General features: G+C 41.9%; 1 protein-coding gene across 3 annotated transcripts in view; it reads right to left on the minus strand.

Moving 5' to 3' along the window:
• Window positions 1–15,709, minus strand: part of MAPK14 (mitogen-activated protein kinase 14) — a 56,577-nt gene that overhangs the window by 17,896 nt on the left and 22,972 nt on the right. For all 3 annotated transcript variants that reach the window (XM_045013965.1, XM_045013963.1, XM_045013962.1), the window contains exons 3-8: window positions 10,084–10,142; window positions 4,263–4,374; window positions 3,699–3,728; window positions 3,204–3,251; window positions 2,365–2,479; window positions 1,488–1,559 (exon numbers count right to left, since the gene is read on the minus strand). In XM_045013965.1, the coding sequence (XP_044869900.1) occupies window positions 1,488–1,559; window positions 2,365–2,479; window positions 3,204–3,251; window positions 3,699–3,728; window positions 4,263–4,374; window positions 10,084–10,142 (436 nt within the window). The remainder of the gene's footprint in view (window positions 1–1,487; window positions 1,560–2,364; window positions 2,480–3,203; window positions 3,252–3,698; window positions 3,729–4,262; window positions 4,375–10,083; window positions 10,143–15,709) is intronic.

The raw sequence follows: 15,709 nt of genomic DNA on the forward strand, positions 1-15,709 counted from the left end.
GTGCAGGAGGAGGTATGGGGTGCTGGCTCTGGGAGGGGGCTCTGGGCTGGGACATAGTGTTGGGGTGCAGGAGGGGGTACAGGATGGGGCTTGGGGTACACGAGGGGGTTCGGGATGCAGGCTCCGGGAGGGGGCTCAAGGATGAGGGGTGGGGTGTGGCCTCCTGACGGGCAGAACTTACCTCTGGAGGCTCCTGGTCAGTGGCTGGTGCAGCGAGGTTAAGGGCCTAACCCGGCCCCAAGCCACTCCCGGAAGGGGCCAACACGCCCTTGCGGTGGGCACATGGCTCTGCATACTGCCTCTCTCTGCAAGCACTGCCCCCGCAGCTCTCCTGGCCAATGTGAGCGGTGGGTGTGGTGCTTGCAGGCAGGAGCAGTGCGCGGAGGGAGACCCCCGCTCCCTCCTGCATTGGCCGCTTCCAGGAGCGGTGTGGGCCCAGGGTAGGCAGGGAGTCTGCCTTAGCGGTAGCCACACTGCACCGCCAAAGACCGCAATTGACTGGGAGTTCCTCTAGGATCCAACAGTCAATCGCAATCAACTGGTTGGTGACCACTGTCCTAGATGCTCCTGCAAAGGATTTATTCTCCCCCTAACAAATTACCATCTCTTTTAGTCAAGTATCAGAGGGGTAGCTGTGTTAGTCTGGATCTGTAAAAAGCGACAGAGTCCTGTGGCACCTTATAGACTAATAGATGTATTGGAGCATGAGCTTTTGTGGGTGAATACCCACTTCATCAGATACATGTCGCCTCTCTTGTAGGTTTGCCAAAAGATCTCACCCAGGCCACTTTGGTGCTATCAAAAGAATTCTAAAACAACAGAGCCTGAGCCCTCACATCTGCACCAGCACATACTGAAAGGGGGAGTGGAACCCATCTGATTAAAATTAGTAAGCATCTCACAAGGGAGCTGGATATTTGGAACAAATTGGCAAGCGATCCCTGGCCTAAAGAAGCAGGAGAATCACTGCTTTAATAGCACCCCATTTAAACACACATGGAAGGTCACCTTACTGAGAAATAAGGGATATTTTATACTTATAAGGAATCTGCAATAAGCACAAGCAGGATGCAATAGGAATATGGGGCATATTGTGCCACTGACCAAACCCAGAACCCAATAATTTTGCCAGACTGACAAGGTGAGGGACTCCCAGAAATTGAACACAAGATAGTTCTAGTAATGGCAAATATCAGAGGGGTAGCCGTGTTAGTCTGGATCTGTAAAAGCAGCAAAGAGTCCTGCGGCACCTTATAGACTAACAGATGTATTGGAGCATGAGCTTTCATGGGTGAATACCCACTTCGTTGGATGCAGGTACCAGTGAAGAGAAAGAGTTCTGCCTTCTTTTGCACAGTAATGATTTCTCATGTGGGACACACCTAGCCAAGAAGTCATCACTGAAAATTTTATTTCCTTGGGAAATGAGTGAAAGTAAAGAGCTCTAATTTACATTCCAAAGAGAAAATAAAATTTGTAAAGGATACGGTCTGTACCAGGAAACAATGTTCTTCCAGTCAACAGCTCAGCCATAATGCACCCCACTGACCAAATATCAACTGAACAAAACAAAAACAAAAAGATAAATGTAGTATAGGAAAAATAAAATCTCAACAGAATTACCTTTATCAATAAGTAGAAATAACTCCATGCTTTGGCGTTAAATACAACTTATACCATGTCCCAGGCCAGCCAACAATGTTCCATAACCCTCAGCTGACACTTGACGAAGCAAACCTAATACCTAATTAGATGAAAGTTTCCCCAGCTGGCATAATGCCCATCAGATATCAAAGTCCACAGAGGAAGAGGGAAAAGCCTGTTCAAGGCAGGCAGATGTCTGTGGGATGGATTTGCACAGCTGCAAGAGGGCCTGGTCTTACCCCTGTCATACCCAAATGGAAACAGATGGAAAAGGAAGGCCACAAAACCTTCCAGGGGGATGTATACACAAGTAAAGAGGAGCGGGTGACAGGAGAACAGAAAAAGAAAAAAAAAAAAGAGGTATGCAATCAAAGGAGCACATTTATACTATCTATCCCTATAGGAAGTCATGACCTGGCAAAATGAGAGGAATATCTATGAGGACGGATATTTTGCTCATTATAATCTCAAGAATTGTAAGTGAATTATTTAAATGAAATCCTGTGAATGCTAATGTAATGATACTCATGCTGTGGTCCATGGACAGCTGGCTGGCCACACGATGCTGCCTCCTCCCATTCAGCTTTACTCAAGTACAGTTGCTATAGTTGCCCCAGTTGCACATTTACAAATAGAAGGGGTGTGTGTGTCCATAAAACAATCCCTATCAAGATGAGAGCTACACTATCAAAATGTGGGAGAAATCCTCTGCTAATGTACCTGTCTGGTTGTAATGCATCCAGTTCAGCATGATCTCAGGAGCCCTGTACCACCTGGTAGCCACATACCCAGTCATCTCATCATCCGTGTGCCGGGCCAAACCAAAATCCAGAATCTGCAGAACAAAAAAAAGAAAGCTGCACACTGTTGCAATGGAAAAAATTAAACCCAAACTCTTTAGAATAAATAATCAGGCAGTTTTGAGACTGGGTGGAGAAAGAGCTGGATGGAACAATGCAAAGAGTAGATTATGGAACACAAATTAAGGCACTAGACAAAAATAGAATAGGCCTCGAGTATCAGCACTGAGGCAGGGTTGTGTGTGCATAACTTGCCTCTAACTGTACTGTGCTCAATTCCAAGCCAGTGTTGTTAGCTTTTACTCTCACGAGCACTAAATTCACACAACACGTAAAAAGTTAAATTGGAGTTTAGCACAAACCTACTTTCAGCCCCTTGAAAACATACAACAGGTGAGGACTAAAGTATTCCAGGCATTTTAAGTTGAACTATTAAGAAGCTGACAGGTTTCAGAGTAGCAGCCGTGTTAGTCTGTATCCGCAAAAAAAACAGGAGTACTTGTGGCACCTTAAAGACTAACAAATTTATTGTAGCATGAGCTTTCGTGAGCTAAAGCTCACTTCTTCGGATGCATCCGAAGAAGTGAGCTTTAGCTCACGAAAGCTCATGCTACAATAAATTTGTTAGTCTTTAAGGTGCCACAAGTACTCCTGTTTTTATTAAGAAGCTGATTTGCTTAAGTAAGTTCTGCATCTTCAATGTCCATCATAACTACTCAAATCACAAGTCAAACTAAGTGCCTACTATTGCCAGATTACCTTCAGCTCACAGTCTTCATTTACAGCTAGGTTACTAGGTTTTAAGTCCTAAAAAAGAAGGAAACAATATTAGCATCAGTCTTGCATAACAACGTATTAGCTGCAGCTATGGCAGAGTCTACGCATTGTCTGCATTTGGCATTAACAACCATTTAAATAAGAATGCAACTTTTTACAGTGGGGGGAAGGGGAGTCTCATTCTAGAGCCAATTTTTACTGAGTTTTCTCCTGTTCTCATAGGCCTTCTGTATAAGGAGCAGTTAGTATAACTTTGTTTAAAATGTACTGAAATCAATGTATTTAAAAGGTGTGACACTGAATCTATTCATCACAGCACCTGTAAAACTGGGATGAAAGCTGCTGGGGAATATGACAGGAAGTGGTCTAGTAGTGGGAAAATGATGTTAAGATTCCTGGGTTCTGTTCCCAGCTCTACTTTAACTTGCTGTGTCTTTGGGTAGATTGTATTACTCCTCTCCTAGTACCAATACTCACTCTGTGTATTATGTCAGCCGAATGGATGTACTGTAACACAAGATGACAGATATTTTACAGATCAGTATGAGTAAACATCCTCTCATGTCCTTACTACTAGAGCATATAACCTCCCCCCGCCCCAATTCATTTGCAGTAGGAATAAAGTGGGACTTCAGTGATGCAAAGGCCTTCCATGGGTCATATGCACAAAGGTGTTTCATACTTAGTCTGTCTCCTTCCAGACACTGAAGAATTCACTGTTATCAACAATGAAACTAGAATAATTATATAAATTGCAGGGATAAAAGATCCACTATGCACAGAACAGCTCTTATTCATAACCTTCCAGAGTCAGCCCATTGCTATGCACAATGTGAGAATGTATTCACACTGAGTTTCTGGTGGAGCACTATAACAATACTGAATCATTAAGTGGACAGGAGAAAGGCCAACAGAAGGTTACCCTACATGCACTAAGAGAGTGAATAAACTCCAAAATCCATTTGTGTTAATCTCTAAGTAGGATTGTACCCTTCAGGAATTTCCATCTCCCCAGTATTTTGATAGGACTGGTGCAAGTACCTTCAGACCCCGAAGAATTTGGTATATAAGAAACTGTACATGGTCATCTGTGAGCTTCTGACATTTCACAATATTGTTCAGATCAGCCCCCATGAGGTGGGTCACCAGGTACCTAGAAACAAAAGGAAAGGTAGGACAGGGAGAGCCACCAGGAAATACCCTTTTCTCCCATGAAAGACAATTACTAAGCAAACTAGCACTCCCACAGGGCTTAAATGAAGCTTTGCTTCATACAGAACAGGATATTAGAATAACTGACCACTATGGAGACATCCTTTCTGTTCCTCATACACTCCTGAACAAAGCGTTTTCTTGTTCAATACAGATGACTCCTCTTTTCTTTCCATAATCTTTTGTCAACTAAGAAATATCTGAAGTAGCAGAGCAATTTTCTTCATTTGCATGGCATTGGGAACATACTGGGACATTTGGAAGAAAAGGTGAGTGGCCATACCAATGCTTCACAGGAAAGCAGAATACCCATGCTGAACAATGTTCTACGGGATGGAATAGTGGGTGGGGCAAGAAACTCCTTCCTGACCCCAGTGGCAATGTCAGCTTATGTCCTGAAGCATGAAATTGAATGCCAGTTTTCTTTGGGATACGAAGTGTCCACTGCTTTCCAAACTACCCATCCACACAAACAAGCAAAAATATTGGTTTGTAAAGTCCTGGACTACATTACTTCAATCCCATATGGTCAGCGAGCAAAATAAGCTACACTGAGTCTATACTAGGAGGTTCTGATGATATAGCTATTCTGGCAAACCTTTACTAATGCAGATGTGGTTCTATCAAATGTAAAATGATTGGACAAGGATTTCCTCAGTTATGACAATAAAGGTGTTCAAGGTCTAGAGAGTCTGCCTTTTTTTCTACCTTCTAACAACAACTACAAAGAGAAATTAAAAAGCCAAGAAATTGTATTTTAAACACCAATGATAATTTTATGTATAAGGATTTTACTCTAATTATTGCTAGTTACTTTCAACAATAAATGCACCTTATTCCAAAGATACAACAGGTAGCTGGCCAGCCATCCAAATATAAATCCACAAAAAAACCCCAATACTTTCTATTTTTGTTCTTCTCAGTAGGAAATTTACATTCAATTTTTATTTTGGCATTTGTTCCAGATTAAAGAATGATAAATTCTAGCGAAACTAGAAGCTGTGCCCCCGCACATGCTCACTATACTTTCATACTGAGTTGGTCCATTAGTGCAAACAGGCAGAATTGTGTTGGAAAGAGTACCTTTTCTAGACCTTCTAAATGTACCCAAAGACATGATTCAGTACATCCAAGAGAAAGAGCAGATTGTGAAAGACCATTTGCAATGTAATAGTTTTACATTAGGAAGCCCAAAACTACCTAACTTCAGAAGTATAGGTATTTTTCATAAAATTGTGTTAAAAAAAAATTGACCTAACGTGCTGAAATTTTTTGGAAGCAATCTTCTCTGCTAGTTCCGACAGTACTTCAAATAAGATACTCTGGACTCTGCTGATTCTGTAGTGCTTCTCCTAATAGACGTTGCTGCCACAAATCCATAAAGAACATAATGTTTTGCTATGAAGCAGTATATGAGCAGAAGAGTCCCTGTATATTCTCCCCTATTCCCTCTGGTAGCAAAGGGCCTTTACCAAGCTCAGAAGCAAGGATTTTGTCATCTAAATCATTTAATTCTGAATGGTGCAGATTTTGTTTGCAGTGCTAAGGATGGCAGGGGCCAATTACATTAAACTCTCACTGTATAGTAGTACATGAAACTTAGGGAGATCTCTCCCCTGTCAGAAGTCTATGGGTATGTCTACAATGCAAAAATAAAACCACCCGACAACCTGCAGCAGAGTGTCTCGGAGCCCAGGTCAATGTACTTGGGGTCAAATTATGGGACCAAAAATAGCAGTGCAGACATTCCTTTTCGGGCTAAAGCCCAGGCTCTGAAACCCAAGGGGGATGAGTCTCAGACAATTAGCGGCGATGCATAAAAACCTTAAAAACACCAGAAGTAACATTTTTAAGAGACCTTAAATTCCACCTTTAGAAGTGTCTTTGGCATTTCAGTTACTTAGTTCCTAGTTACTTTTGTAAATTTTACCCAAGAACTTTAAATTGGCTTGCTCAGAAAAAGAATCTCTGTGGGAGAGAATCTAAAAATTGGAGCTCAAACTTCTATAGCTTAGTTTTGTACTTGTTTATGCAAGCCAGGGTCTTCACATTGGAAACCCTTCCCCGATGAAGGCAAACCTGCATCTAAAATCACGGGCATCAAACCATTGGCAGTTTTCCTTGTTGCCATAGTCACTTTTATACAATACATCCTGCCAAATCAGAAACGCTAGTGTTGTATGAGGAATACTGCCACCCATTCAGTCTGGTTTGCACTGATGGGCAGCTGCGACCTTTCTTCTGTGTGGCCTAAGTTCAAAGCACTCCACTGGTCTTAACTCGGAAATCCTTGATTGTCTAGCTGAAGAAGTATCCCTTAGCTATCTTGGACTTTCTGGGGTGGTAATGTGTAGCTTTTAATTCAATTCCTATGGAGATCTGCAGTGTATCTGAAAAGTCTTCAGGCTCATTAAGCAGCATCCACATAACAGGGAATTCTTGTGTTACCAGAAACATCCCCTTGATTCCATATGGCAAGAAAAGAATGTTGTGTCAATGCATCAGGGCCTGGGACACTGGCATTAGCACAGCACCCTGAATCACAAGGTACACCTAGCTCTTACATTGCTTTCATCCATTTCAATCACATTGCTCTATAAAAAAGTGGTTAAACCACCACCATCTTCTACAGACGGAAAAAGTCCATACGCGTGAATCGCAGCAATGGCAATATGACAGAACAAAGGATGTGAAGGAGATAACAAACAGGTACCCATGTACCCCTGGTGTGGGGATATGACCCATCAACACCAAAATGTTTAGACTCTGAGGGATGCACTGCTGTAGCACTTTAGTGAAGACGCTCCTATGCCGATGGGAGAGCCACTGCCGTTGGCATAGTTAATCCACCTCCCCGAGAGGTGATAGCTATGGCAGGGGGAGAAGCTTTCCTGTCGACATAGTGCTGTCTACATAGGGAGCTAGGTTGATATAACTACGTCGCTCAGGGGTGTGGATTTTTCACACCCCAAGCAACATAGTTATACTGATACAGATTTATACTGTAGACCTGGCCTGAATCCCCAGAGGCTTTAAACAGTCTTGACCAAGAGCAGCTGCAGAATGTTCAGCATCACCTCAGTATGTGTTTCAAGCTGTATCTAAAGCATCATTCTCAAAGCATGGAGGTGAGCATGGCATGAGGTGACCTCAATATCCTAAAGCATGACACAGCTGAACACTTCAAAGGGGTCAAAGTGCAACCTTAGGACTTCATGCCTAACTTGTGTTGAAACCATGTGCCCAATTAACACCCAGCTGGCTCGCTCAACTACGGCATTATAAGATACTTTTTACCTCTCAGCTTTCTAGCTGACTTAGCCTCAGGTGCCCAGGAAAGTGTTAAATGCTCACCCCAAGTCTTGACTATTTGCAGACAAACCTGAATTCCGATAGGACAGCTCTGGTTCTTCCCTAAACATTGAAAATGGCAACCATATTGTTGGCCATTGAATCAGTATATTGACCACTGTGCAAGCCAAAGAGCTGCTTCTTTTTTGATTGGGGGGGGGGGGAAGGGTGGAGAGGGGCAAAGAAAAACAAAATGGAGGCAGGCAACCTAAAGTGGTAAGACCAGATGACTGAGAAAGAGGCACAACGATCAAATTCTATTTTATTTAAAGAAAGCTGAAGGCACTAGGCTTAGTTTTACTGAGCCAAAAGAGAGATCTAAACAAGTAGTAACTGAAAGACAAAATAGCTATTGTGGCTCCATTTAGCTAGTGCATAGTAATGCAAGGGACTCATGGCTGGAAACAAGAGATCCTGGCCTGTTTAGCAGGAGCAGGAATGAGCCAACCAAGTATTGTCTGGTAATGGATTTTACCTAGGAGAATCCTGCAAGACATGTTAATGGAGCACAGACTCAACAGTAGAGATCTGCTTTAAGATATGCCTTTGAAAAAAATACAAATACCTCATTTGTCAAATGCTACTATCTGCAAGCCAGCAAAGAGGTCACAGCCCCCAGAGACCACCTTCCTTCATATGCCAGTGGACTAGCTGAAAGCAGACTTGTGAGAGGACTCCACATTAGGCATACAACAGTTAACAGAGTAATGTCCTAGATTTGCATTAACAGAACATGTGCTCTCTTTTCCTTCGTGCTGCAGAATCACACTTGTGTGGGATCCAAGAACAACTTACGGGTCTAGATATCCATTTATCCACTTCCCCTCTGTCTCACCCTCCATCTGTCAGGATCAAAGACTGTATTTATACAGCTCATGACAATGCCTTGTCAACTGCTTGCAGCAGCTCACAGCTGTATCCTGCTACAAGCCATTCCCAGGCACATCACGATTCCAGAAATATAAACCTGTTCCATAAGGGGCTGGAATTTGGTGATAAACTATAGCAGTTTTGGAGTCACTAAAGTAACCAAAAAAGACTGCTTTCATACTCTCTTTCCAAGTTAATTTCAAGCTATAAGCACAGACTCACTGTCTCTCAAAGTTAATTGGTTTCATCTTTAGTCCAACATGAGACACAAATATTTACTGGATCATATCTTTTAAAAATTTATGAATGGCTTGGCACAGGTGGCCTTATTCCAGATAAGGTAAATGCTAATTTCCCAACCCAGTCAATCTCTTCTGAAGCACTCATACCCACCAAGGCAGGTACCGACTGCATTGCCTGAGTAGCACAAAGGGAGATGACCAGGACACCCCACTATATATACTATGGCTTCAAAGAACTCATGAATGCACTGCCCCTTTCCTGCTTTTTTGTCATTTAAAAAGGGTGACTATTTTACATCATTAGACAAGACTAATGGAGCTAAAATGGAGATTTTCAAAAGGCGCTAAAGGAAACTGGGTGCCTTTGAAAATCCCAGCCTAAATATGTATAGGTTGGCTCAGCAAAGAGTAAACAGTGATGGAAGGAACACAAAGGATATCTACTAGTACTTGAAGGGTGTAAATATAAAACAGGGAAGGAGTTGTTTATGGCACAACAAGGAGATATCATTAGAAGTAAGAGTTTCTGGACAAGGAGAATGATTAGGCCTTGAAATAATCTCACATGCGATGTAGTAGAAGTTCAGAGGTTTAAAACTAGACTAGACAAGGTACTAGCAAAAGCACTATAGGGAACAATCCTACACTGGCAGGAGGAAGGATGAGATGATTAATAAGAAATTAGCGATAGAAAAGACCTGTAATTCTAAAACAAAATTTAACTATAATCCTCTTAATCCTTCCAAATTTCAACCATGTACCAAGGATAGCTAGCACTACTACAGTAGCTTTCCCCTCCTTCCCTCCCATGAACTACTATAGCAGTGCTAGCTTACAGGAGGGAAGGAGGGGAAAGCAGGAGAGAGACAGAAGAGAAGCAGGGGGAGATGCAACAGTTTTCAAATATGTTAAGGGTTGTTATAATCAATTGTTCTCTATGTCCACTGAAGGTACGACAAGTAGTAATGGGCTTAATTTGAAGCAAGGGAGATTTCGGTTATATATTAGGAAAAACTTGCTGTGGAATCCCTATCATTGGAGGTTTTTAAAAACAGGTTGGACAAACACCTGTCAGTGATGGTATAGCCACAGTTGAGGGGCTGGATTAGACTTCTCAAGGTTCATTCCAGCCCTACATTTCTATAATCATATATGCTTGGGCTGCAGTTTTCAAAGATGTTACCTACACATCATTGAATTCTTCCAGTGACTTAGCAGGTGTGAACACATCCAACAGACCAATCACCTATAAAGAAAAAAAGGCAAAAAATGAGAAAACTGAAATATATTTTGTAATATAATCTGATCTACTTCATAAGTGGTTAGTTCCTGTACTGGAGTAGAAAAGATTCCCTCCATCTCACTTTTTTCTTCCAAACACATCAAGAGGCCAGGGGAGGACGGAAGAAATTACTTTTCTTGATCCTGAATACAGCTTATGTTCTTGTGGGGAAAAAATTTCCAGTTTTAATACATATGGTTGCCATTTTTACCCCAATCATCCAAAGAATCAAATAGGGAAAGGTGAAAAATCAAGTAAGGCAACTTGATATTATCACTTGACACAAATGCTATATTCAGTGTTGTTGTAGCCACGTTGGTCCCGGGATATTAGGAGACAAGGTGGGTGAGGTAATATCTTTTATTGGATCAACTTCTATTGGCGAGAGAGACAAGCTTTCAAGCTTACACAGAGCTCTTCTTCAGGTCTAGGAAAGGTACTCAGAGTGTCACTGCTAAATACAAGGTGGAACAGATTGTTTAGCATAAGTAGCCAACGCATACTGCAAGGGACCATTCAAGGTGAAGTTGGCAATTAACCCCCTCCCCTAGTCATAGGGAGGAAAGGAGAAAGGGAAAGCAGCTGGTGGGAGGGAGGGTCTTGTTAGTGGGTTACAGATTTTTGTAATAAGCCGTAAATCCAATGTCTCTATATAGTCCATGATTTTTAGTGTCTAGCAAAGTTATGAATTTAAGCTCCCAGATTAATCTTTTGAAAGTGTTATGCAGGTTTAAAAATGCTACATGAAATACTGGGTAATCTATTAGGGAGGAGGAAAAGAAAGCAGTGGATAATTGAAAGTCTAATTACAAAACAAAATGCTTTTAAAGACAGCACAGTGGAGAAAGCATACAATTGAGGGTTTAAAATCAGAATTAATTGGATTGAGAAGTAGTAATTCTTTCCTACTAAACTAAGTTATTGGTGGAAATAATTCTAATAATATATTGATCCAAAACACCTTTAAGATGCCAGAAACCAAGAAGGTATTGTTGAAAAACTATACATCAAATATTGCAAGAGTCTATACCTGTCTGTGTTTTCATTATCCTTTGTTAACTATTTGTTAATGCTTGGCTTTAAAACTCTATGATGTTTTATTTATAATGCCTGATTATATTCAGATAGAAAATAAAGAATGGTGGGGTTTTTGGATTTTTATCTATTTTGAAAATGTGTATAACAGGGTCTAGTTCGTTTTTTTGTTAAATAAAATAATCCAAGTCTCAGACAATTTTTCAAATATTCTTCAATTCCAGTCTTCATTCTGATCTATGGAGTACACAAGAATTTTAATACAGAAGTTCTTTACCCTTAACACGATGACTCCCCATTTTCTAGATGTCAATAGAGAAGGAAATCAAAATGAGTGAACACACAGTTTTAGTTAACAGGTCTAAATACCTCCTTTCCCAGTGAAGAAAGGTAGTTTTATTGCCTGACCTGAGAGGCAATAAAAACCTGTGCAACTGATGAACGCAGAAGGACGAAGGTGTAAATCCTAGTTAGATAGGTTACAAAACAAAATATCCCAACGGTTTTGTGGTGAGATCCAGTATAGGACAGAATATGTTTTAGGAAACCCTGCAGCTACACACTACTTGAGTGACCAGCAAAAAAGTTTGGCTATGAAACAAGGTGGATGAGAAAAAGATACACATCAAGAAACGAGGTTAGAGTCCTGGCCATACATCTGATTAGACTGTAAGCTTTGCAGTAGAGATTCCATGCCTTTTTAAGGTGCCTAGCAAAATTCTGGGCTCTGCAATCAAAAACAAACATAAGACGCAAATGGAAGAAATCTTCCAGGACATTGATTCTAGTCCCCAGCTATCACAGGCAACCACATCATATAATCCCTTTCATAAATATATCAAGCTCCATCTTGAAACCAATCAGGTTTCTTGCCCCCATTCCTCCTTTTGGGAGGTTATTCCAGAACCTCACTTCTGCAATGGGTAGAAACCTTCTTCTAATTTCCAGCCTAGATTTACTCATGGTCAGTTTATATCCATTTGTTTTTGAGGCAATATTGTCCTTTTTCTTAAATAGCTCTTTTCCCTCCCTGGTGTATTTATTGAGTGCAAGCAGATCCCCTGGGACTCTTCATTTTGCTAGTCTAAACAACCAAGTTGTTTTAGGGTACGTCCATACTTACGGCCGGGTTGACGGGTAGCGTTCGACTTCTCGGAGTTTGAACTATCGCGTCTAATCTAGACGCGATAGTTCGAACTCCGAACGCGCTCCCGTCGACTCCGGAACTCCACCACCGCAAACAGCGGTGGCGGAGTCGACGGGGGAGCCGTGGACTTCGATCCCGCGGCGTCTGGACAGGTAAAAAGTTCGAACTAAGGTAGTTCGACTTCAGCTACGCGAATAGCGTAGCTGAAGTCGCGTACCTTAGTTCGACCCCCCACCCTAGTGTAGACCAGGCCTTAGTCTCTTCTCTATTCCCCCAATCATCCCAATAGCCCTTCTCTGCACCTATTCCAGTATTTTTAATAAATCTATCAAATTAGGTTTGGTGCTATGATGACCAGAACTGTACCCAGTATTACACAGGTGGTCTTACCAGTGCTTTCTATAATGGTATTAATACTTCCCTACCTTTATTGGATATACCTCTCCCGATGCAGCCCAGAATCTCATTTGCTTTTTCAGGGCTGCACCACACTGGTGGCTCATTCATTCTGTGACTCAGGTCTTTAGCCTCCTCTGGCGTTTCCAACAAGGAACCCCCAGCTTATAATGGAAATCTTCTTCTTAGTCTGTAAGAGCATGAATTTGCACTTTGTACTATTCACTTTCTTCCCATTTTTATTACTCCACCCTCAAGGTGGTCAGTTCGTGTCGTATTCCAGTTCTCCTCTGTGTTGCCAATGCTTCCTAACTTTAGGTCATCAGCAAATTTCATTAGCGCACTCTTACTTTCTGAGCCAAGATGAGTAATAAAAATATTAAACAAGACCAGTCCCTGAGGAACTCCATTAATAACCTCCCTCCAGTCCAACAGCTCCCCTTTCAGCACAACCTGTTGTTGTCTCCCTTTGAACCAGTTCCTTACTCACCTTACAATCCTTGTACTAATTCCCATATTCTCCAGTTTAACTAGATGCCTTTTGTTTATTGTGATTGCATTTACATAGATGTTCAAGTCAAGTGTGTAAATCTAAATGTCTTAGCCATTCAATTGCTTAGGGAAGGGCATTGTGTAATCCCATTAGGGAATCAGGCATCCCTTGCTGATGGATGCTAATTTCCCATGTGGCACCGTATCAAACGCTTTACTGCAGTCCAGACAGATTAGATCGGGGTGGGCAAACTTTTTAACCCGAGGGCCACATCTAAGTATGGAAATTGTATGGCGAGCCATGAATGCTCGAGAAATTGGGGTTTGGAGTTTGGAAGGGGGTGAGCGCTCCGGGTGTGGGCTCTGAGGTGGGGCCAGAAACTAGGAATTCAGGGTGCGGGAAAGGGGCTCCAGGCTGGGGAAGTGGGGTGGTGTGCAGGGGTGGGGCTGAGGGTGTGGGCTCTAGGGTGGGGCTGGGTATGAGGGGTTCGGGGTGCAGGAGGGTCCCCAGCTGGGCCTGAGGGGTTCGGAGGGGGATCAGGGCTGAGGCAGGGGGTTGGGGTGCAGGAAGGGGTCGGGGTCCAGGCTTCCGGCGGCATTTACCTCAAGCAGCTCCTGGAAGCAGCAGCATGTCCTCCCTCCAGCTCCTATGCGGAGGAGCAGCCAGGTGGCTCTGTGTGCTGCCCTGTCCACAGGCGCTGTCCCTGCAGCTCCCATTGGCCTCGTTTCCCAGCCAATGGGAGCTGCGGGGGCAACACTTGGGGCAGGGGTAGCATGCGGAGCCCCCTGGCTGCCCCTACATGTAGGAGCTGGAGGAAAGACACGCAGCTCCTTCCAGGAGCTGCACAGAGCCATGGCATGCGCAGAGTGGGGCAAGCCCCCAATCCCACTCCCTGGCTGGAGTCCTGGACCCAGCTTCCCAGCAGGAGCTCAAGGGCCAGATGTGCCCCCCGGGCCATAGTTTTCCCACCTCTGGATTAGATTTACTGCATTTCCCTTGTTTAGAGAATCAGTTCTCATCAAAGAAAGATGTCAATTTAGTCTGGCACTATATTCTTTTCTTCAAAATTTGTTCAAAAAAGTCTTCCATATTATTGAGGTCAGACTAACAGATGTGTAGTTGCTTGGTTCACTCCCTCCCACCCACTTTCTTAAATAGAAGTACTGCACATTTGCTATTCTCCAGTCATATAGCACCAAACCCAATTTGTTAGATTTATTAAAAATACTTATAATTGTATCTATTCTTTCTGTATTCTGGGATGGAGATTCTCAGGTTCCCCTGACTTGAATATATTAAGCTCTGAGTTTTGCTTCCACCTTAGATGTGGTAATGTCTAATTATCATATACTCATTCCCATTCTCCTTCCTGCCTTTGTCTCCATGTTCTACATCATCATCCTTATTGAAAACCAGGGTGGATTTGATTTAAATCAAATTAAAATCACTAGTCAGGAAGACTCGATTTAATCATGGATTTCTACATAAAAATGCATTCTTGTTCGTTGTTATAACCTTAATACATATTCTTCACAACTCAGTGATGGATGTAGGTTTCATTTTTAGAAGGTACACACGATATATTTTTAAGTGATTTATTTTGAAAAAACTTTTCAGATTAGTTTTACCACTATATCAGAAAATGAATGATTGTTTGGTTATTTCATTTACCAAAGGTAATTGAAGAAGAATTGGGTTTGTTTAGTTTGGAAAAGAGAAGACTGAGAGGGGACATGATAGCAGTTTTCAGGTATCTAAAAGGGTGTCATAAAGAGGAGGGAGAAAACTTGTTCATCTTAGCCTCTAAGGATAGAACAAGAAGCAATGGGCTTAAACTGCAGCAAGGGAGATTTAGGTTGGACATTAGGAAAAAGTTCCTAACTGTCAGGGTAGTTAAACACTGGAATAAATTGCCTAGGGAGGTTGTGGAATCTCCATCTCTGGAGATATTTAAGAGTAGGTTAGATAAATGTCTATCAGGGATGGTCTAGACAGTATTTGGTCCTGCCATGAGGGCAGGGGACTGGACTCGATGACCTCTCGAGGTCCCTTCCAGTCCTAGAGTCTATGAATCTGTAAGATATTTATTAAGTCATTCGGAGGCGAACTATCTCTAATTCAACAGGTTAATCATTAATATTTGGAGGATTTTGTTGCCATGCTGTATTAGGAGGAGAACATCACCAGACAGACATTTAAATTGTTTTATTTAACTAAAACGATGTTATGTATTTTGGATTTTTTTCTTCAACAGCAAACATAATATTTTAACAAAACAAGCATAAGAATTTTAGAATTTAGTTAAACATTCAAGTTTTTTTTAAAATCAGGTTTGTTTTTGTTAATTGTTTTTAACTAAACTAGTTAAATTAAATATTTTTTTTTAAAAAACAAAAATTAAATTGACTATGTCAGCCAGGTCATCGTGAGAAACTTAAAATATTGGCTTCTGCAGCTCAG

This window comes from Mauremys mutica, chromosome 4 (genome assembly GCF_020497125.1).
Source record: "Mauremys mutica isolate MM-2020 ecotype Southern chromosome 4, ASM2049712v1, whole genome shotgun sequence".
NCBI classification, from domain to species: Eukaryota; Metazoa; Chordata; order Testudines; family Geoemydidae; genus Mauremys; species Mauremys mutica.